At 37.5% G+C, this 21,443-nt stretch overlaps 1 protein-coding gene across 3 annotated transcripts in view; it reads right to left on the reverse strand.

The window, feature by feature from the left end:
- The window catches only part of LOC128243404 (ranBP-type and C3HC4-type zinc finger-containing protein 1-like), a 45,411-nt gene that overhangs the window by 9,573 nt on the left and 14,395 nt on the right, over positions 1-21,443 (reverse strand). For 2 of the 3 annotated variants that reach the window (XM_052961176.1, XM_052961175.1), the window contains exons 5-10: positions 18,893-18,986; positions 15,724-15,922; positions 13,445-13,584; positions 9,132-9,243; positions 5,875-6,002; positions 5,195-5,371 (exon numbers count right to left, since the gene is read on the reverse strand). In XM_052961176.1, the coding sequence (XP_052817136.1) occupies positions 5,195-5,371; positions 5,875-6,002; positions 9,132-9,243; positions 13,445-13,584; positions 15,724-15,922; positions 18,893-18,986 (850 nt within the window). Of the gene's footprint in view, positions 1-2,482; positions 4,473-5,194; positions 5,372-5,874; positions 6,003-9,131; positions 9,244-13,444; positions 13,585-15,723; positions 15,923-18,892; positions 18,987-21,443 lie in introns of those variants that run through there. The other variant, XM_052961177.1, reaches the window with a different exon arrangement.

Consider the following 21,443-nt stretch of genomic DNA (forward strand, 5'->3'; position numbering starts at 1 on the left):
GAGCAAATTATGAACACACAGAAGATCAGTCACTGCAAGATGGAGTGGATGTAAATTTGAGTCTGTTATACTTTTAAAGAAGATTGTTTGAAAATGAATGTATAAGAACACTTAACATAATTTTAGAGATATTTTTGCCACGATTCAAGTTTTTAATGAAAACCTAGAAATGAAAAATTGCTTTAAAAAATCAAACTTTTATGAAGAAACTAATTAACTCTGGATAACATTTAATTGGATGATGTAGGTGAATATCTTCATTATGTTTACTATGCCAAAATCCTGATATTCATTATCAATAGGGGTCATTCCGCTGGTAGTGTTAAAACTGCCTACCAAGTATGAGGTTTCTAAGCCTAAGTGTTCATCTGAGTTTTTAACCTTTGATCCATGAATCTCAAAATGAATAGGGTTCATGTGCTGGTCATGACCAAACTGCCTACAAAGTTTGAGGTCCAGGTGCCCTGACTGTCTTGGTTTATAATAAGTATCTGCCAGTTGTTTGTTCATAAATGTGAGTAAAATAATTCAAATTTAACATAGTTTAAAAAAAAATCGCTGAACTTAAATCTGTGAACGAGTCCCTTTAACATTCCATGTAAGATGAAAGGATTTCAAGTAGCTTTACACCAATGTTCAACACACCAGACAATATGCAGAGCACAATATTCCTATCACAAAACTCATCAACCAAGGCCTTGATGAGGGTAAGTGACTTTTCATATGTACAAGGCCACAATTAATGAATAATTTATTTAACCTTATGCCACCAACTCACAAAAATCCCTGTATCTTGCAAGTTATTTTAGCCTCTCCAGTGGCCATTTCAGAGGCCGAGAGTGGTCAGGCCCCAATATCATGAAAATACTTCAGCCATGTCTCAATCTCTAACTTAACTAAATTTGTTCACATGACAGCATGGGGTGATTCAATATTATAAGTATTTACTTTATATTATTGAGTCTTTTAAATACATGTTGACCTTTGTATTAAATTGATAAACATCATTCCACAATATTCTGCAAAAAAATCAAGAGCTGTTGTAAGACAGTGCACTCCACTATATGCCGCTTTGTCTTAGAAATGAATACAACACAGGGTTCGAATTTAACTTTGAGGAGCACTCGCAAAATTTTGCGAGTGCTTTTTGAGGCAACTCGCAAAATGAAAAATCAACTTGCAATTTTATTATTTTCTTTATTCCCTTATAATATTGTCTAATTAAAGTAGATATTTACAACTAAGACATATTATGAATATTAAAAGGATCCATCTTGAGTGACTCAACTACTATAAATTGTAGTTGGCTTATTCTTTTCTTTTTTGGGGGGGTGGGGGGGTGGGGAGGGGGGTACAGATGACTCATCGGATGCTGGCCGCTTTTTGATAACAAAGCTGTCCAATAATTTGACATTGTTCACTTTGAGGGGGGTATATTTACCCTCGCCATCGGGTAATTCCCATTCGGCGAGAACGCTACAGATTTCATTAACTGATTAAGTTTGTAAGTATTAAAAACAATAACAGTATAAATTTAGAATAAATAAAAGCAACAGTAAATGTAGCATGGATGCTTTGGACTATAAAATATATCGGAAGTTTATTCACTTTGACAGTTGAGCGGATATATTCAAAGGTTGATGGGGTTTTACGAGAGTTCGCGAAAGCGCTAAATTTAGCCAATGATTGAGCTTGGTGATTACGTCATGTCAACTCATTTGTTTTCACTTTGTATTATGCACACCTCGGAGCATCCCCGGAAAGATTCGAGATAAAACTCGGCCTTTTCCGTATTTGTTCTATTTTTGAAAACTTACTAGAGCGTGACTCCATATTGTTGTCTCTTAACTGGTAGTGATGCCACTTATAGATTGTTTACACTCGACTTTGTAGCAAAGTTAATGTTTATTTTACTTTCCTTTTAACATTTTGTGGTCTAGAAAAAAACCACTCGCAAAATTTTGCGAGCTTGAATAAAAGCCACTCGCAATTTGCAAATGCCGCTCGCATTTTGCGAGTATGCGAGTCTAAATTCGAACCCTGCAACAATGGTGTAATATGTGCCTGTCAAACGCAATAAAAACGTCAAATTAAAAAGTAAGCAAGAAATGCTGCATGAGACAAAACCAGGTTTACAATGATTGACAGATGAACTTCAGATTTCATTGTGAGATTCAGTTTCAACTCTTTCTTCTGTTTTTAGTAACAGTGACTATGACCTTGACCCTAGGGGCTCTAAATGCAATCCCATTTATTTCCTTTAACTTTATATACAAGATTTAAATATTGTTCTCAGTTGAGATTTAAGTATGTTCGTAATATTGGGGCGAGGTACTGGCGAGGTTGTCCCCCTCTCACCGATTTGGTTAAGAGTTTAAACCCACCACATTTACACCCTCTTAACAGAACTGGGACATGAACACCATTACTGGTTTCTACCCGGGAACATATTAAATGATGGTTTACAAATACAAACTTTACATATTTGTTTTAATTTATTCATGGCACCTGAACATTAACCAGTTACAAATATAAGCACGTCAAGACTCTACAATTTAGAGTGAACATAAAATTTAGCTCTGGCATAAAACAAATGCACAACACATCTTAAAAGTATATATAAAGCAATGTATACATGTTAAGAAAGCCTTAAAAAAAAGATTATAATTTTATAACTCCTCAGAATTGGATGTGTGACTTGTTTAGTGCACTGATCATAGTCTAACCAATTGTAATACCATTTATAATGCAAAAGGAGCAAACCCTTGTAGCAAATTGAGAACCCTGTCTCATCATCATCATCCCTTTAACAACAAGCAATTGAATTGATATCCCCCGCCTGATTAGGCAAAGTTAATGGATTGGAAATGAAAAGTAGGTGGAATATTACTATATTATGAACGTTGGATTTAAGTTTGAGTTTGTTTGGAATTATTTGAAATAAAAGTTTTGTATATAGAGTAACATTTGTAATAGTTTCTATGAATTTGATTTTTTTTTCAAGATTTGACCTAGTGACCTAATTTTCGATCATATGTGACCCAGTTTTTTATTGTCCAAGTGTTCATCAAGGAAACCATTTTGATTAAGTTTCATGAATATTTAACCATTTATAATGCCTCTAGTTTGTTCCAAAGATTTTTCTAAGATTTGACCTAGTGACCTAGTTTTTGACCCCATGTGACCCACTTTTACAAGTGGTCGAGATATGATCAAGGGGAACATTCTGACCAAGTTTGAACATTTTCTGATCAATGCCTACCAAGATATGGTTCCAGACAGACGGATGGAAGGATGGATGGAATGACTGACGGACGGACAACGCATAAACAATATCCCCCTCCCGAAACCTTCAATTCAGCGGAGGATAATAAATAAGCCAACTATAATTTAATGCAAAGAGACAAAACCATTAACCCCACAATTAAACATGACCGCAAAATTATGCCCATAAACACTGTTTACAAGTTTCATCATGATTAGACTATAAATACGTAAGTTGTTGTCTGCACAAGATATTAACTTACTATTTTTAACATAAACGGGGCATAACTCTGCCGTAACTGAACCGATTTACACCACGATTGAACATGATCAAAACATTATGCTCATAAACACAGTCGATACTTAAGACCTTATGTTGATAATTGCATAAGGTTATGCTGACAACAGTAGCTACTACTTAAAGTATGTCATTTTGCACTTTTTTAAGGAGTGTTCAGTAAGAAGAGCTGTCATAGGACAGTGCACTTGACTATAAGTTACTCTGTCTTAGAAATGAATACAATGAAGATGTAATATGTACCTGTCAAAAGCAATCAAAGAAAAAGTTGATTTAAAATGTAGACAAAACTTTAACCCAAGTTCCCAAGTCCAATCAAGGGGCCATAATTTGTATTTAGGATGGTGTTATGTAACCTAAGTATGATGGTCGTCAAAGGGTATAGAAGTTATTAGTAAAAATCCCAACTTGCCATGAAACTTTAAGACGAAGACACTGGGGCGAGTAGTATAGCCTCCTTATTTTTCGAACAGTCAAGCTGAAACTGAAACAATGCAGTCCAGTTAATGCATGCTGACCATAAAAATACTTAAAGTGATGTAACCTTAGGTACTTTTGCTGTAGTATTTTATAAATGTCACTGAGAAATTCATCTAGCTCCAACATCATCACCACTGAGATCAAAGTCACTGTCACTCCATCTTCAAAGTTTTTAAGAATATCTCAGAATGTTTCAGAAATGTCACTGAGACGTCGATCTAGTTCAAGCATCATCATCATCACTGAGGTCTAATCCACAGTCGCTCAGTCTGTTTTTAAGTTTTTCATTTTTGGCAGGTAGACTGTTTTCTGGGTTGCTAGGCAACCGATGAAGCGTATCCTGAAGGGCATCATGAAACTTGAGTAGGTTGTCAAGGTCACGTTCGGAGGCCCGCTCACCTGTTCTATCCTGGCTGCGTTTTTTAGGAGCCTGCAACACCGGAAAGAACATTTGAGGTGACCTTGTGATACTTACTGTAACTGTGAGGATTTCTTTTTTGGGGGTGACTGTGATGATGTCACTATTAAGGTCAAGTATGACTGTGGCAACAATGATTCAAGAGTTAAATGGTTCAGGAATGGTTTAAAGCTAAATGAATAGAATCATACACCTTCATCTTAAACTTGACCATGAAGTAACTGCCAACACATAAATTCCAGACACCGGGAATATCTTTTTTAGAAGCTTATTCAATAAAAGCTGCCAATATAAAAAAAATGTAGATTGAATTTCGGAAACGTCACCATAGATTCAGATTTAGTATAACTGAGACTTTCTCCCCTTAAACTCTCTATACCTGGATGTTCCGAATCTCTCATAGACAGTGTTCAGTTTTAGTTTACATTTTATTTTAAGATGACTGTGAAGAAAGTTATATTAACTTATGCTAAGTCACTCTTGTTAGCACAATAGTGTGATCTTGTGCTGTGAGGGAAACTGAGTGTGCCGAAAGAAACCAACTTCATCCGGAATGGTGCCCACAAACCAGACCTGCATGCTCCCAGGGTTTGACTTGGTGAAAGGTGATGGAGCTAGTGTCAAATCTTACAGAGCTATTAATTTTACCCAGGCCAAGATTTGAACATAGAACACCTTGGGGAAAAGCCAGTGTGCTCACCACTAGTGCTAAGTCTTAAGAGTGCTAGTCTCACCTCCCTGGTCTGTTTCTCTATAAGCTCCTCCAGTTCGAGTCTCTTCTTTTCTTCGTCCGTAATCATGTAGTCTGGTGGCATCATGTAGTCCAGTGGCCTTGCACTTGAACACACCTCACACCCTGGACGTGTGGGTAGGTTGATATATGTGCATGCTTCACAGTGCCATCCTTGTTGCTACAAATATAACAGTTCCTGTTCTATTTCAGTGTTTTAATTATATTTCTGACCTTTCATATGATAAAAACATGCAACATTTTAAGACAACTTTGTTATGATAATAGAACCATTCAAATTTTTACACAAATTAGGAAAAAAAGATGATGTGCTCACAATTACCTGACTGACCCTACTTTTCTTTAAATATATACTTTGTAAATAAAATTTATAAAATATAATGTTGAATGCCTAGCCTGTTTTTTTTTGTGCGCATGTAACAGGAACTACAACATAATTTATGTTTGGCCTTAGCAGTCAACCCTACTGAATTTAAGCAGTCATATTAAGAACTAAAGGAATTATAAATGTTTTTAATAAATAATCTCAGTACATGTTGTAGTGATATAAATTTTCAAAACCTTTCCCTTAACCAATAATATAGGATTAAACTGACTCCCAATTTGCTTAACATTGGTTTTTGAAAAGACCCAATCTTAACCAAGCTTTAAAACCCAACTTACTGGTTCCTCATCCTCAACTGGTTGCCGTGCCCCGATATTCATGGCAGCGAGTTTTGGAGCAATTGTGTTAAGCACATCACGTATGTCAGCCTCTGTTTGGCCAACTGCTCCATGTATTGGAACCTCAACTGTGATTTACAATGGGAATCAGGCAATGTGTTAGGAATCAGGCAATGTGATTAACAGTGGGTATAGTGTTAAAAATCAGGCAATGTGATTAACAGTGGGTATAGTGTTAGGAATCAGGCAATGTGATTAACAGTGGGTATAGTGTTAGGAATCAGGCAATGTGATTAACAGTGGGTATAGTGTTAGAAATCAGGCAATGTGATTAACAGTGGGTATAGTGTTAGAAATCAGGCAATGTGATTAACAGTGGGTACAGTTTTAGAAATCAGGCAATGTGATTAACAGTGGGTATAGTGTTAGAAATCAGGCAATGTGATTAACAGTGGGTATAGTGTTAGAAATCAGGCAATGTGATTAACAGTGGGTACAGTGTTAGGAATCAGGCAATGTGATAACAGTGGGTATAGTGTTAGGATTCAGGCACATGATTAACAGTGGGTATAGTGTAAGGAATCAGGCAACGTGATTAACAGTGGGTATAGTGTTAGGAATCAGGCAACGTGATTAACAGTGGGTAAAGTGTTAGGAATCAGGCAATGAGATAACAGTGGGTATAGTGTTAGAAATCAGGCAATGTGATTAACAGTGGGTATAGTGTTAGGAATCAGGCAATGTGATTAACAGTTGGTATAGTGTTAGGAATCAGGCAATGTGATAACAGTGGGTATAGTGTTAGGATTCAGGCACATGATTAACAGTGGGTATAGTGTTAGGAATCAGGCAACGTGATTAACAGTGGGTATAGTGTTAGGAATCAGGCAATGTGATTAACAGTGGGTATAGTGTTAGGAATCAGGCAATGTGATTAACAGTGGGTATAGTGTTAGGAATCAGGCAATGTGATAACAGTGGGTATAGTGTTAGGAATCAGGCAATGTGATTAACAGTGGGTATAGTGTTAGGAATCAGGCAATGTGATTAACAGTGGGTATAATGTTAAGAATCAGGCAATGTGGTTAGCAGTGGGTTTAATGGTAGGAATCAGGCAATGTGATTAACAGTGGGTATAGTGTTAGGAATTAGGCAATGTGATATAGTGATAGGAATCAGGCAATGTGATATAGTGTTAGGAATCAGGCAATGTGATTAACAGTGGGTATAGTGTTAGGAATCAGGCAATGTGATTAACACAGGGTATAATGTTAGGAATCAGGCAATGTGATATAGTGATAGGAATCAGGCAATGTGGTCATCAGTGGGTATAGTGTTAGGAATCAGGCAATGTGATTAACAGTGGGTATAATGTTAAGAATCAGGCAATGTGGTTAGCAGTGGGTTTAATGGTAGGAATCAGGCAATGTGGTTAACAGTGGGTTTAGTGTTAAGAATCAGGCAATGTGATTAACAGTGGGTTTAGTGTTAAGAATCAGGCAATGTGGTTAACAGTGGGTTTAGTGTTGAGAATCAGGCAATGTGATATAGTGATAGGAATCAGGCAATGTGGTTAACAGTGGGTTTAGTGTTGAGAATCAGGCAATGTGATTAACAGTGGGTATAGTGTTAGGAATCAGGCAATGTGGTTAGCAGTGGGTTTAGTGTTGAGAATCAGGCAATGTGTTTAACAGTGGGTTTAGTGTTGAGAATCAGGCAATGTGGTTAACAGTGGGTTTAGTGTTGAGAATCAGGCAATGTGGTTAGCAGTGGGTTTAGTGTTAGGAATCAGGCAATGTGGTTAGCAGTGGGTTAAGTATTAAGAATCAGGCAATGTGGTTAACAGTGGGTTTAGTGTTGAGAATCAGGCAATGTGGTTAACAGTGGGTTTAGTGTTGAGAATCAGGCAATGTGGTTAGCAGTGGGTTTAGTGTTGAGAATCAGGCAATGTGGTTAACAGTGGGTTTAGTGTTGAGAATCAGGCAATGTGATTAACAGTGGGTTTAGTGTTAAGAATCAGGCAATGTGGTTAACAGTGGGTTTAGTGTTAAGAATCAGGCAATGTGGTTAACAGTGGGTTTAGTGTTGAGAATCAGGCAATGTGGTTAGCAGTGGGTTTAGTGTTGAGAATCAGGCAATGTGGTTAACAGTGGGTTTAGTGTTGAGAATCAGGCAATGTGGTTAACAGTGGGTTTAGTGTTGAGAATCAGGCAATGTGGTTAACAGTGGGTTTAGTGTTGAGAATCAGGCAATGTGGTTAACAGTGGGTTTAGTGTTGAGAATCAGGCAATGTGGTTAACAGTGGGTTTAGTGTTAAGAATCAGGCAATGTGGTTAACAGTGGGTTTAGTGTTGAGAATCAGGCAATGTGGTTAGCAGTGGGTTTAGTGTTAGGAATCACACAACATGATTATCAGTGCTTATTATATTAGGCATCAGGCATTGATAAAAAAATTTGGGTATAGTGTTAGGGGTAAGGCAATACATTTAAGTATACTTCATATAGCCAAAATACTTGCTTCAACATTATTCCATTAACCAAATATAATTAATCATGATTATATTTTTAAAAAAATCCATGAAAAGTCTCAAAACTATTTAAAAGGAGAAATATAACACAATTTATACCAAAACAAAATAGTAGGCTGAGCTTGTCCCAATTAAAGGACTTAAGATAAAAGAGGCTTTAGGAAATTGAGGTCTGCTCTTTACAGATCATAATATTTAGTCAACTTCTAATTTTTCATTCTTTTTATTAAACAAGATTGACTTTTTGTTTGTTTTATTTTATAAAGGCCATTGTAACAACAACGGTTTAAATCCAACATGGTAAAATTTCTTTTCAGACTCGTATACTGGATTTGTAAAATGTATGCGCTTCCTGCTTCCTGCTTAGGTGAAGTTATTAATCATCCTTTGATTGCTAAAAGGTCTTCATCTATCAGCCTTCTTATATGTCATACGGCAATAAAAGAGTGGTTGTGAAACACTGGTATGTATAACTGTCGGCTACTTCTTGTAAACTACACCAGCAAGGCATGTGTATAGTGGGAAAATCAATAATGACACGAAACATAGCATGAGGAAAAGTGATTTATGCCAGTACAAGTGACTCAGTGAGCCAACAAGAACAAATTTAAAGTGAAACTTCGCAAACGACTTAAATTTGATTGAACTTTTACATATATATATGTAGCTACCCTTACAATTACACGTTAACATACATGTTCGCAACCTCTCTATCATGACCTATCATACCATGTCCCCTATATCGAGTCTGGGGATTTGCTGCCTGCCTCTGCTGGAATTTTTCCTTCATTTTCTCTGGAGTCTTCTTCTCTTCCTTGATGTTAAAGTTGTCCACACTTGCCTGAAATATCGCCAATGTCTTAGTCTTAGTTGGGGCTATAAAAGCTATTGATAATGTACAACATAAAGTTATCAGATATTTTCTTGGTGTTCACCATTTCACGCCAAAACTCGCAATGGTCAGAGAAGCCATGAACCAGAGCTGGCACTTGATGAAAAGATATTGGACTTGCTTTAATGCTGACAACTGAACAACAAAGAAAGTGTTAAAACCCTGACTACAATAGCCACATGAACAAGAATATTTGGAAAATAGACATAAAATATTTTTTGCTTTATGGATCTTTCAAATACATTTGAAATTAAATTAAGTGTGCGTCTACCAAAAGCAAACTACTTCATTCAAATGTGTTATGCAAATGTATGGAATAGGGACATCCAGCACTTGCCTAAGCTTAGAATGTATCAAGAATTCAAAAGTTTTAATATTATATCATTTCCTAAGAGGACTTTTACCAATTTAGAGGGCTTTTACCACTGAAAGGTCCTTATTATATCAGTTAAGAGGACTTTTACCACTGAGAGGTCCTTAGTAACTAAGTTCAGAGGACATTTAACACTGAAAGATCCTTATTATATCAGTTAAGAGGACTTTTACCACTGAAAAATCCTTATTATATAAATTTAGGGGACTTTTACCACTGAAAGATCCTTATTATATCAGTTAAGAAGACATTTACCACTGAAAAATCCTTATTATATAAATATAGGGGACTTTTACCACTGAATGGTCCTTATTATATCAGTTAAGAGGACTTTTACCACTGAGAGGTCCTTATTATATCAGTTAAGAGGACTTTTACCACTGAGAGGTCCTTATTATATCAGTTAAGAGGACTTTTACCACTGAGAGGTCCTTATTAACTCAGTTAAGAGGACTTTTGCCACTGAGAGGTCCTTATTATATCAGTTAAGAGGACTTTTACCACTGAAAGATCCTTATTAACTCAGTTAAGAGGACTTTTACCACTGAAAGATCCTTATTAACTCAGTTAAGAGGACTTTTACCACTGAGAGGTCCTTATTAACTCAGTTAAGAGGACTTTTACCACTGAAAGATCCTTATTATATCAATTAAGAGGACTAATAACACTGAAAGGTCCTTATGATACCCGTTTAGAGGAGGACTTTTACCAATTAAAGGTCCTTATAATGTCAGGTAAGAAGAGGACTTTTACCACTGAAAGATCCTTATTATATAAACTTAGATGACTTTTACCTCTAAGAGGTCCTTAATATATAAGTTTAGTGGACTTTGACCACTGAAAAATCCTTTTTATATCAGTTAAGAGGAGGACATTTACCACAGAAAGTTTCTTATTACTTCAGTTTAGAAGAGGACTTTTACCACCGAGAGCTGAAACTGGGTGGTTGATAGGGTAACTGTTACACCAAAGGTTATGCAACTCATGCTAGCTTATCCACATTGAGGTCAACAAACACGTTGGTTTGAATGCAACCTTTATAACAACATACGGGAGTTTCATTTAAATACAATCTCAGTTGGTCAACAAAGATTTGGACAGTAAATAAATATTTTTATGTCATTTATACACAAGAAAACTATTCAGTTAATATATTGCAAATGCATACTGCTTTATCATTAAATGAAATCATTTGTACAAAATATGATAATTAGTTTGTAATTTGTTATGTTATAGCATATAATATGTTGCTTAAATTTAACATGCTTTTGCTATATTTACTAATAGACCCCTCAGGTCCAGTGCAAATTTCCGTTAATATGTTGTAAGTATTGGTTTTGAGTTGCACATGCCACTTTGATAAACTACTTACTTACTTTTGTCATTAGTTTCAAACACATTTAAAAAGTTCACAATAGTCAGTGTTTTATTAAGATCTATTACATCAAATTACATTTTTAAAAAATCTTTAAAAAAAGGAAAAATGTGTCTCTTAATTCCTAGAGTGAAAACTAGGAAACATGTGTTACGCTGATCCATTCAGGCTTAAATGTACATGATAAACAGGTATTCTCCATATACCGGCTCTACGGCAGTGTTGCATAAAGAAGGAATAACACAGGAGCTTTGATAACAAAATAGTAGAAGAAATTATTTTTTTGGCACAAAGTAGAAAATAAGGAATTTTGTACATCACTTAACAATTATTTTCTATCTTATCAAATATTTTTTTATGTCTTGACCATATTTCATACAACCTGTGATGAAATCCTGAAGGACAGTTTCAAGTTGCTGAAAGTTTATAGCCATAAGGCCTTCTCAGGTCGGCAATACAGTGAACAAAATATGAATGTAGATAACAACTGATCGTTAAATCAGCATTTTTAAGATGTAGGAATTGTAGGTTTTAACGAGAAGTAGAAAAAAATTGGAGACCTTATCATGAAGTAGGCAATAGTAGGAACTCTGGATATACTCTGGATTTGTTCAGTAAAGCAATGCATCATTGTCAAAATCCAATAAACAAAGACCTAAAAGGAACGACTGACTCTATTATGTTTTACTTTACTTTACCAAAGTAAACAATGACTTTGCGCATATGGTGCTATGTTTATTTCTATATTTTCTCCATTTATCTTTGAAATAAATGAAGAAACATTTAAATTTATATAATAGAAATTTCGTGTTTACAGACAGTGTCCACCTCAACTGTGTTCTACTTGACTGTGTCCTCCTTGCAATCATAACAAGAGTCGTCGTAAGACAGCGCGCTCGACTACGCCGCTTTGACTTACAAGTGAATACAATAACAATGTAATATTACCAAGTTTGGTCTCTTTATGTCAAACCTAACTGAAATTATTCGATACATTAGGTGACTTTGATGCTGCCCTCCCACCAACCCGCCCGAACAATAACGCAAGTCATTCAAATAACTTGATTTCCCATTATGAAAATGTGGTTAAGAATATACAAATATGCCTTTAAAAAAAAAATCAAGGGCCATAATTTGTATTTAGGGTTAAAATGGAGTTATGTTTCTTGTTGTAAGATGGTCGTAAATAATTTTGAATTTTATTAAGTGCATTGAATGAATGGTATAGAAGTTTTTTTTATTAAAATCCCAACTTGCCCTTAACTTTTACTTGCCTAAAACTTTAACCTAAGTTCCATAGTCAATCAGGGGCCATAATTTGTATAAAAGATAATATGGAGTTATCTAACCTCATTATGTGATGGCTCTGAACATCTGTGTGAAGTATTAAGTCAAATGAATGAATGGTATTGGAGTTTTAAGTGAAAATCCCAACTTGCCCTAAAACTTTAACCTGCCCTAAAACTTTAACCTAAGTCAATCAGGGGCCATAACTTGTATTAAGGATGTGGAGTTATGTAACCTCATTGGGTGATGGTCCTAAACAATTGTGTGAAGTATTAAGTCAATTGAATGAAGGGTATAGAAGTTATTAATAAATATCCCAACCTGCCCTAAAACTTTAACCCAAGTTCCATAGTCAATCAGGGGCCATAATTTGTATAAAAGATAATATGGAGTTATCTAACCTCATTATGTGGTGGCTCTGAACAACTGTGTGAAGTATGAAGCCAATTGAATGAACGATATTGGAGTTTTAAGTGAAAATCCCAACTTGCCCTAAAACTTTAACCTGCCCTAAAACTTTAACCTAAGTCAATCAGGGGCCAAAACTTGTATTAAGGATAATATGGAGTTATGGAACTTCATTGTGTGATGGTCCTGAACAACTGTGTAAAGTATTAAGTCAATTGAAGAAAGGGTATAGAAGTTATTAATAAATATCCCAACCTGCCCTAAAACTTTAACCTAAGTTCCATAGTCATTCAGGGGCCATAATCTGTGTAAAGAATAATATGGAGTTATCTAACCTCATCATGTGATGGCCCTTAACAACTGTGTGAAGTATTAAGTCAATTGAATGAAGGGTATTGGACTTATAAGTGAAAATCCCAACTTGCCCTAAAACTTTAACCGCCGACGCTGGGGCGAGTAGTATAGCCCACCTATTCTTTGAATAGTCGAGCTAAAAATTGACAAGAAGTAAACCATGCATTCCTGTTTTCTGTGCATTTTTTATCTCATGCTATGAAAAAGGTATGTATTCTTTGGATAACTCTTTGAAACAAAACACCCCTCTTCAACTTTTACTTTAAATGATAGGACCAACAGGTTTGGTGGTATCAGAAATAATTGACTTACAGCCAAGAACAAAATATTAAATATTCCAATGACCATCAAACCTTGAGTTTGGCATCTTGTTCCACATGTACATGCACTTCCTGCACAAGGGGGGAAGGGCTCGGGGCAGGGCTCCTTGGTCCCCGGCCTGGTGTAACATCCACACAAGGACCTGCTGGGCCCATGGCTCCTAGGGCAGCATCTGTGGGGTAAATAATATTGAATGATCACATGTACCTCCTCTACCAGGGGGTGGAACTTCTTCGTCCCCTGCTTGGGCCCACTTCCACACAAGAGCCTGTGGGTCCATTTGATGTTAGGCATTTTTCTTGTAAAATGTAAACATTTTGAAAGCAGTATAATTGTTTTACCATAGTAACATAATTCTATCATCATTGTCAATGTAATCATAAAGATCTGAACAACATCTACTCTTATCAATGTTGTTGGAGATACAACTTCTACTCGTATCAATGTTGTTGAAGATACAACATCTACTCTTATCAATGTTGTTGGAGATACAACATCTACTCTTATCAATGTTGTTGGAGATACAACATCTACTCTTATCAATGTTGTTGGAGATCCAACTTCTATGAGTGCAGAGATAAGTTGGAATTGGATGACAATGCTGTAAAAATTGGTAATTAATCTCTGGTATAAAGATTAATTACCAATTTTTACAGCATTGTCATCCAATTCCAACTTATCTCTGCGCTCGTACTATTCAGTATTTTCAAGAATATTCTTTAAATGATTTCTTTCTGGCAAATTTGTCTAATGTGAGGTAAAATAATTGTCTATGACACTACAATGGCCATGACACCACAATGGATATGACACCACAACTATGGCTATGACACCAGAATGGCTATGACACCACAACTATGGCTATGACAACACTATGGCTATGACACCACAATGGCCATGACACCACAATGGCTATGCCACCACCACAATGGCCATGACACCACAATGGTTATGACACCACAATGGCTATGACACCACCACAATGGCCATGACACCACAATGGCTATGACACCACAATGGCCATGACACCACAATGGCTATGCCACCACCACAATGGCCATGACACCACAATGGTTATGACACCACAATGGCTATGACACCACCACAATGGCCATGACACCAGAATGGCTATGACACCACAACTATGGCTATGACAACACTATGGCTATGACACCACAATGGCTATGACACCACCACAATGGCCATGACACCACAATGGCTATGACACCGCAATGGCTATGACACCACCACAATGGCTATGACACCACACTGGCTATGACACCACAATGGCTATGACACCACCACAATGGCCATGACACCACAATGGCTATGACACCGCAATGGCTATGACACCACCACAATGGCTATGACACCACCACAATGGCCATGACACCACAATGGCTTTGATACCACAACTATGGCTATGATACCACAACTATGGCTATGACACCACAACTGTGGCTATGACACCACCACTGTGGCTATGACAATACCACCATGGTTATGACACCACCATTCTGGCTATGACACCACAACCATGGCTTTGACACCACAACCATGGCTATGACACCACCATCCTGGCTATGACACCACAACCATGGCTATGACACCACAACCATGGCTATGACACCACAACCATGGCTATGACACCATAACCATGGCTATGACACCACCATGGCTTTGACACCACCAGTACGGCTATGACAACACCTCCATGGCTAAGACAACACTACCATTGCTATGACACGAAAACCATAACTATGACAACACTACCATGGCTATGACACCATCACCATGAAGGGGCATGCTGTTATACAGCATAATTTATCAAATAATATAATGTTTTTTTATCAACTTCATAAATTTGTTACTTTGATTATACATTTAGATGAAATATGGTTTTCATCATGATTTTTTTTATGAGTTGATATATTCCGTTATTTTGAGACTTAACAGTTGTGAGAATGATCATTTATTTTTATTCCTGTTGTGTCAGTAACATGACAATCAGGTGTTTACAGCATTGTCATCCAATTCCAACTTATCTCTGCGCTCGTACTATTCAGTATTTTCAAGAATATTCTTTAAATGATTTCTTTCTGGCAAATTTGTTTAATGTGAGGTAAAATAATTGTCCATAGTACTTTCATTAATAACTTGACTTAGGAGTTGATGTGTTTTAATTTAAAACATTCAATGTTACTCATGATATGCCAATTTGACGGCGATATTTTTCAAATAATTTCCATTTCAATTCAAAATCTCAACTAAATTACATATCACTCTTCAGGCTCCAAACTTTGGCCCTTACTTGGATTCAGCAGCATTTCTTGCTTTTTTCGGAACTCTTCCCGCGAGAGGCCGACAGACTTGGCGGACATAAGATACAGGAAGCATGTATATCCGTGGTTTTTCACCCTACACTGAGCAAGGGTCTCGTTATCCATGGGAATCCGCTGACCAATAATCCACCGCTGGACTTCAACCGGGAAACTGTGCTTCAGCAACATCTTTAAGATACAATATACACTCTGAACAATGTAGGTCAAGATAAAAAATACACTCCGAACAATGAAGTTCAAGATGCAAAATATGCTTTGAACAATAAAGCTCAAGATATAACATATTCTCTGAACAATGAAGTTGAAGATACCACACATACTCTGAACACTGAAGTACAAGATACAGCACACACTCTGAACCATAAAGTTCAAGATACAGCACACACTCTGAACCATGAAGTTCAAGATCCAGCACACACTCTGACCAATGAAATTCAAAATATCACATATACTCTGAACAATGAAGTTCAGGATCCCACATCTTTTCGGAAAAATGAAGTTCAACATTCGACATCTAATCTGAACAATGCAGTTTAACATTCAACATATACTCTTAACAATATAGTTCAAGATACAACTTCTACTCTTATCAATGTTGTTGGAGATACAACTTCTACTCTTATCAATGTTGTTGGAGATACAACATCTACTCGTATCAATGTTGTTGGAGATACAACTTCTACTCTTATCAATGTTGTTGGAGATACAACATCTACTCTTATCAATGTTGTTGGAGATACAACTTCTACTCGTATCAATGTTGTTGGAGATACAACTTCTACTCTTATCAATGTTGTTGGAGATACAACATCTATTCTTATCAATGTTGTTGGAGATACAACATCTACTCTTATCAATGTTGTTGGAGATCCAACTTCTACTCGTATCAATGTTGTTGGAGATACAACTTCTACTCGTATCAATGTTGTTGGAGATACAACTTCTACTCTTATCAATGTTGTTGGAGATACAACTTCTACTCTTATCAATGTTGTTGGAGATACAACATCTACTCTTATCAATGTTGTTGGAGATTCAACATCTACTCTTATCAATGTTGTTGGAGATACAACATCTACTCTTATCAATGTTGTTGGAGATACAACATCTACTCTTATCAATGTTGTTGGAGATACAACATCTACTCTTATCAATGTTGTTGGAGCTGCAACATCTACTCTTATCAGTGTTGTTGGAGCTGCAACATCTACTCTTATCAGTGTTGTTGGAGCTACAACTTCTACTCTTATCAATGTTGTTGGAGCTACAACATCTACTCTTATCAGTGTTGTTGGAGCTACAACATCTACTCTTATCAGTGTTGTTGGAGATACAACTTCTACTCTTATCAATGTTGTTGGAGATACAACATCTACTCTTATCAATGTTGTTGGAGATCCAACATCTACTCTTATCAATGTTGTTGGAGATACAACATCTACTCTTATCAATGTTGTTGGAGATACAACATCTACTCTTATCAATGTTGTTGGAGATACAACTTCTACTCGTATCAATGTTGTTGGAGATACAACATCTACTCTTATCAATGTTGTTGGAGATTCAACATCTACTCTTATCAATGTTATTAGAGATACAACATCTTCTCTTATCAATGTTGTTGGTGATACAACATTTACTCTTATCAATGTTGTTGGAGCTACAACTTCTACTCTTATCAGTGTTGTTGGAGCTACAACATCTACTCTTATCAGTGTTGTTGGAGCTACAACATCTACTCTTATCAGTGTTGTTGGAGCTACAACATCTACTCTTATCAGTGTTGTTGGAGCTACAACATCTACTCTTATCAGTGTTGTTGGAGCTACAACTTCTACTCTTATCAATGTTGTTGGAGATACAACTTCTACTCGTATCAATGTTGTTGGAGATACAACATCTACTCTTATCAATGTTGTTGGAGATTCAACATCTACTCTTATCAATGTTGTTAGAGATACAACATCTACTCTTATCAATGTTGTTGGAGATACAACATCTACTCTTATCAATGTTGTTGGAGCTACAACTTCTACTCTTATCAGTGTTGTTGGAGCTACAACATCTACTCTTATCAGTGTTGTTGGAGCTACAACATCTACTCTTATCAGTGTTGTTGGAGCTACAACTTCTACTCTTATCAATGTTGTTGGAGCTACAACATCTACTCTTATCAGTGTTGTTGGAGCTACAACATCTACTCTTATCAGTGTTGTTGGAGCTACAACTTCTACTCTTATCAATATTGTTGGAGCTACAACATCTACTCTTATCAATGTTGTTGGAGCTACAACATCTCCTCTTATCAGTGTTGTTGGAGCTACAACATATGGAGATACAACATCTCCTCTTATCAGTGTTGTTGGAGCTACAACATATGGAGATTCAACATCTCTTATAAGTGTTGTTGGAGCTACAACATATGGAGATACAACTTCTACTCTTATCAATGTTGTTGGAGATACAACATATACTCTTTATCAATGTTGTTGGAGCTACAACATCTACTCTTATCAATGTAATTGGGGCTAGAACATCTACTCTTATCAATGTTGTTGGAGCTACAACATCTACTCTTATCCATGTTGCTGGAGATACAACATCTACTCTTATCAATGTTGTTGGAGATACAACTTCTACTCTTATCAATGTTGTTCGAGATACAAGATCTACTTTTATCAATGTTGTTGGAGATACAACATCTACTCTTATCAATGTTGTTGGAGATACAAGATCTACTCTTATCAATGTTGTTCGAGATACAAGATCTACTTTTATCAATGTTGTTGGAGATACAAGATCTTCTCTTATCAATGTTGTTAGAGATAAGATCTACTCTGAAAATTGATGTGTTGCATTGTGTTTTTTTTCTAGTTTATCAATGTTTTAATTAAAAATATACATGTTATTAAAAGAATACATGTTATTATAGTTGAGTTTACAACTTACATACTGATAGTAGAATAATATGTACTTCATTTTGGCACAATGTTTTATCACACATTTACTACACGGAACATTGAAAGTCAAAAACATCAGCAAAATGCTCATTTGACAAAAACAAAGCAATCCTGAACACAGCCCAACTTGCCTAATTGAGTGCAAGTGCGAGCAGTTTTATTTCAGTCATTACTGTACCTTATTTTTGAGATCCCGTAAGGTATCTGTGGCACGGACTTTGAGAGTAATACACACGCCTGAAGCTTCCTTGTCCTCGATACTCACTTTCAAACTGAAAATGAAGAATTACAGGTTGAGGTAGGTAGGTAAGGATCACACATGGCTTGAAATTTGAGCAAAATAGAACAGACCAGAGGGCTCTGGAGTGATAATTTGAGCTGAATAAGGACATCACTCAACAATAATTAAAGTCAGCCATGAACCATTCTATACATGTGTGTATTATCTCTGGCAACTTATACCAATTTTCTTTTGAAAATCTTTCACTGATAAGAGTATTAAAGGTAAAGTTAAAAAAATTCACGAACACCACCATGGCTTTGACACCACCACCACAAGGCTATGACACCACCACCATGGCTATGACACCACCACCATTGCTATGACACCACCACCATGGCTATGCCACCACTGATATGGCTATGAAACCACCACCATGGCAATGACACTGCCACCATGGCTATGACACCACTGATATGGCTATGAAACCACCACCATGGCTATAACACCACCAGTACAGCTATGACACCACCACCCTGGCTATGACAACACCGACATGGCTATGACAACACCACCATGGCTATGACACCACCACCACAAGGCTATGACACCACAACCATGGCTATGACACCACCACAATGGCTATGAAACCACCACAATGGCTATGCCACCACCACCATGGCTATGACAACACCATAATGGCTATGACACCACCATGATGGATATGGCACCACCACCATGGCTATGACAACACCAACATGGATATGACACCACCACCATGGCTATGGCATCACCACCATGGCTATGACAATACCACCGTGATCATTCCACCAACAACATGACTATGACAACACCACTATGGCTTTGACAACACCAGTACTGCTATAGCAACACCACAATGGCTATGACACCATCACAATGGCTATGACACCACCATCATGGCTATGACACCACCACCATGGCCATGACATCACCACCATGGCTATGACACCACCATTATGGCTATGACACCACCACCATGGCTATGACACCAAAACCATGGCTATGACAACATCACCATGGCTATGGCACCACCACAATGGCTATTACACCAACGCCATGGCTATAACACCACCACTATGGCTATGACACCACCACCATGGCTATCACACTACCACAATGGCTATGACATCACCATGACTATGACAATACCACCATTGCTATGTAACCACCACCATGACTATGACAATACCACCATTGCTATGACACCACCATGACTATGACACCACCGAAATGGCCATGACACCACAATGGCTATGACACCACAACTATCACTATGACACCACAATGGCCATGACACCACAATGGATATGACACCACAACTATGACTATGACACCAGAATGGCTATGACACCACAACTATGGCTATGACAACACTATGGCTATGACACCACAATGACCATGACACCACAATGGCTATGACAACACCACTATGGCTTTGACAACACCAGTACTGCTATAGCAACAACACAATGGCTATGACACCACCACTATGGCTATGGCACCATCACAATGGCTATGACACCACCATCATGGCTATGACACCACCACCATGGCCATGACATCACCACCATGGCTATGACACCACCATTATGGCTATGACACCACCACCATGGCTATGACACCAAAACCATGGCTATGACACCAAAACCATGGCTATGACAACATCACCATGGCTATGGCACCACCACAATGGCTATTACACCACCACCATGGCTATCACACCACCACAATGGCTATGACATCACCATGACTATGACAATACCACCATTGCTATGTAACCACCACCATGACTATGACAATACCACCATTGCTATGACACCACCATGACTATGACACCACCTAAATGGCCATGACACCACAATGGTTATGACACCACAACTATCACTATGACACCACAATGGCCATGACACCACAATAGATATGACACCACAACTATGGCTATGACACCAGAATGGCTATGACACCACAATGGCTATGACACCACCATGACTATGACACCACAGAAATGGCCATGACACCACAATGGCTATGACACCACAATGGCCATGACACCACAACTATGGCTATGACACCACAATGGCTATGACACCACAACTATGGCTATGACAACACTATGGCTATGACACCACAATGGCCATGACACCACAATGGCTATGCCACCACCACAATGGCCATGACACCCCAATGGTTATGACACCACAATGGCTATGACACCACCACAATGGCCATGACACCACTATGGCCATGACACCACCACAATGGCCATGACACCACTATGGCCATGACACCACAATGCCTATGACACCACAATGGCTATGACACCGCAATGGCTATGACACCACCACAATGGCCATGACACCACAATGGCTATGACACCGCAATGGCTATGACACCACCACAATGGCCATGACACCACAATGGCTTTGATACCACAACTATGGCTATGACACCACAACTATGGCTATGA

Source organism: Mya arenaria, chromosome 8 (genome assembly GCF_026914265.1).
Source record: "Mya arenaria isolate MELC-2E11 chromosome 8, ASM2691426v1".
NCBI classification, from domain to species: Eukaryota; Metazoa; Mollusca; class Bivalvia; order Myida; family Myidae; genus Mya; species Mya arenaria.